At 43.4% G+C, this 3,307-nt stretch overlaps 1 protein-coding gene across 1 annotated transcript; it reads right to left on the bottom strand.

Moving 5' to 3' along the window:
• Positions 1–1,644: 1,644 nt before the first annotated feature.
• On the bottom strand, positions 1,645–2,720 carry LOC149228235 (uncharacterized). The gene is made up of 2 exons (XM_089380715.1): positions 2,701–2,720; positions 1,645–2,515 (listed from the first exon to the last, which is right to left on the bottom strand). The coding sequence occupies exons 1-2, from the start codon at positions 2,718–2,720 to the stop codon at positions 1,645–1,647; spliced, it is 891 nt and encodes a 296-aa protein (XP_089236841.1).
• Positions 2,721–3,307: the final 587 nt, after the last annotated feature.

The following is a 3,307-nucleotide window of genomic DNA, read 5'->3' as shown; positions in this document are numbered from 1 at the left end:
AGATCCATTTCCACCAGATGCGAGCTCCCATAACAACGTTGCTTTGATAGGGATCACGCAGACCCGTTCCTCCTGCAAATTTTGGAAGGCAAACTGTGTCCCATTTGACCAGAGCCCATTTGCACTTTTGATCAGTATTACCCCATAGGAAGGATCTCTGTAAACGTTTGATCTCTTTGAGTACCCATTTGGGAGCAGCTAGGATTGAGAAAAGATACAACGGCATGGATTGTAGAACCGCCTTGATCAGGACAAGACGACTAGCCATGTTAAGGGTCCTATGAGTCCAGGAAGATAGGCGTGCTTCCAACTTTTCTAAAAGCAGCCTCCATGAGGAGTGTTTCAGAGCAGAATCCGTCAAAGGAGCACCAAGATACTTGGAAGGAAGAGTGGCAATAGAGAATCCAAGGATTCGAGCTATAGAAGCTTGGGTGACAACGGGAGTATGGAAAAAGAATATCTGAGACTTGGCTTTATTTATTTTGGCTCCCGAGGCATCTGAAAAGTCTGTCAATATAGAATTTAAGTGACGAGCTTCCTGTACTGAAGGGTGACCAAAGAGCATATTGTCATCCACAAATTGTTGGTGGGTGAAGGTGGGAGAGTTAGGGAAAGTCAGGCCTTTAATTTTCTGGGAAGACAACGCAGCTTTAATACTTCGCCCTAGACCTTCCGCCATTAATACAAAGAGGAAAGGGGAAAGAGGGTCTCCCTGCCTAATTCCCCGGGAAGGCTGAAAAGGTGAGGAGGGAATTCCATTGATCAGGATTGAGAAGAAAGAGGAAGAGATGAGACTCATGACCCAGCGCGACCAAGTTAAGGAGAAACCAAAAGCAGTAAGGATTTTCTGAATGTAAACCCAACTTAAACTGTCAAAGGCTTTTGAGAGATCGATTTTGAGTAGCATACCTGATTTCTTTGTGCTCTTCAGAGAATGGATGATTTCATGAGTTAGGATTATTCCGTCCGTGATCTGCCTGCCTTCTACATATCCCGACTGCTCCGGCGATACGAGAAATGGTAATAGCGGCTTGAGTCTTGTGGCTACAATTTTTGAAACAATCTTGTAGATGACGTTGCACAGGGCGATGGGCCGAAATTTGTCAGGGGTATTAGATTGAGCCTCTTTTGGGATTAGTGCTATGAATGTGGCATTCATTGCCAGCAGCATCCATCTCAGTGTTCGTGATTCCTCCACAACCTGCCAGACTTCCATTTTGATTAACTCCCAAAAATTATGGAAGAAGTTGGAAGTGAACCCATCGGGACCTGGCGCCTTTCCCTCTTTCAACTGATGGACCGCATTTTCCACTTCCTGTAAGTCGATCGGCTTGAGTAGAAGTTGATTGTGCTCCTCTGTGATGACTTTGGGTATATTCCTTGTAATTTTTTCTATTTCTTGCGTTCTGTCAGCCTGTGGTTCTTGATGGGCTTGCTTAAAGTAATTGAGAAGTTCGAGTTCAATTTCTTCATGTTTTTCCACTCTTGTCCCCTGCTCATTTTGTATGTGGGTGATGTTATTGTTCATTCTGCGCTGAATAGTAGTTTTGTGGAAAAATCTTGTGTTTTTTCCCCTTCCTTTAGCCACCTGATGCGAGATTTTTGCCTCCAGAGCATTTCTTCTTGTTTGGCCCTTTCTGAGATCTATGCTTCAAGAGATTTTTCTTGTTCTGTATAGTCCTCTGTTCTGCCCTCTGTGATAATCCGTTGCTGCAGCCGCTTCATGTCTTGGTCGAGAGCTAATTGAGCCTGGAAGATGTTGCCAAACGTGGAATGGTTCCATTGCTTTATTTTTCCTTTGAGGTGTTTAAGCTTCTGCTGAAATTGGAGCATCTTTGTACCCTTTGGTGGATTATAGTTGGTCCATTCCGATTTAACTAGATTTGCAAATTCTGGATGTGTCATCCAAAAAGCCTCGAAGCGAAAAGGCTTGCGACTTGTGTTGCCTGGTCGAGACCATTGAAGAGAAATTGGCCAGTGGTCAGAACCTGAATACGGCAGAATTGAAGCTGAAAGGTCGCCTCCTAAGTGGATTGCGTTGTCAGAGATTAAGAATCTGTCCAGGCGAGATGCAATTTGTTGGGAGCCTGTTCTTTTGTTATTCCAGGTGTAAAGACCATTGTTGAAGGGCATATCAATAAGCCAATTACCTTGAATGTATTCTTTTAGATTGTTACTTTCCTTATCCAGATTGTTCCTTCCGCCTCGCTTCTCTTCCAGCTTGGTTATCATATTGAAGTCACCCCCATTTATCCAAAGTGGATGAGACCTATCTGCATTGATTGAGGACAGGGTATTCAAAAGTTCTACCTTATGCACAGCCTCCTGGGGAAAATATACATTAGTTAAGAGTCCATGTATATTGGTTCCTGTAATATGGAATGTCGCTTGAAGGAAATTCTTGTTGGCATGTATGTTATTGAGCTCAATGCTACGAGCATCCCATATAATTGCTAAGCCTCCTGAGGCATCTACTACTGCTACTTGACTACCAGGCCAAGCTTTTGCTGCTATTCTATCAAGAGAGATGGAATTTCATTTAGTTTCCTGCAAAAAGAGAATTTGGGGCTTTTCTTGCTTTATCATATTTTTGATCAGTCGACCTTTCCCGGGGCTATTGAGCCCTCTTATGTTCCATGAGATGAGCTTCATGATGGAAGGTTAGAGAGAGAGTTGTAATACTTCATGAGCTTGGAGTACCTTCCTGACTCCACAAGCATTTCCCCAATGCGTATGGTGCGTTGGAGATCCGTTTTTCTTCCTCGTTTTTTGAAATCTTTGCTAATGTTTTTCCCGTCCCAGAGACTTCCAGTTTGAATACCGAGTGATTTTTGCCTTTGAGCTTTGGATAGAATTGCTTCCAGATTCTCCAACTGCCTCTCTGGAATTTTGTCATAAGTCTTTGTTTTGCATGCCTACTCCAAGCCAGGAATATCCAAATCCCCTATGTCTATGCTTTCTGGTTCTTCTTCCATATGTTGTATATCACCTATTTCTTCTGTTGTTTCTGATGCCTTTGTAGGGTCGGTCTGCAAGTTGTCTACCTCCATTATTTGGGAGAACCAAGTGGGGATTGTGCTTTTAGCCATAGTGGAAGGATCTGTGATTAATGATTCCTTTTGGCTTTCCTTGGGATCAGACTGAGGAGATTGACTGTGCGTCACAGGATCTTCCTTAGAGGAGGTGTGGATCTCAGAGTTGTGATTATCTTGCTGGGCTAGCGCTTCAAAAGTATTGCTCGTGGAGGGCTTTGAGGTATTAGCTTGAGGTTTCTTAGGGTTTGAAGTAGGTCTCTTATGGTTTTTTC

The sequence above is a fragment of the Pinus tabuliformis genome, chromosome J, assembly GCF_031772625.1.
Source record: "Pinus tabuliformis cultivar Carrire ecotype Pingquan chromosome J, CPIR1, whole genome shotgun sequence".
Taxonomy (NCBI): Eukaryota; Viridiplantae; Streptophyta; class Pinopsida; order Pinales; family Pinaceae; genus Pinus; species Pinus tabuliformis.
Note: the sequence above shows the minus strand (reverse complement) of the source record. Positions and strands in the feature narration are given on the sequence as shown.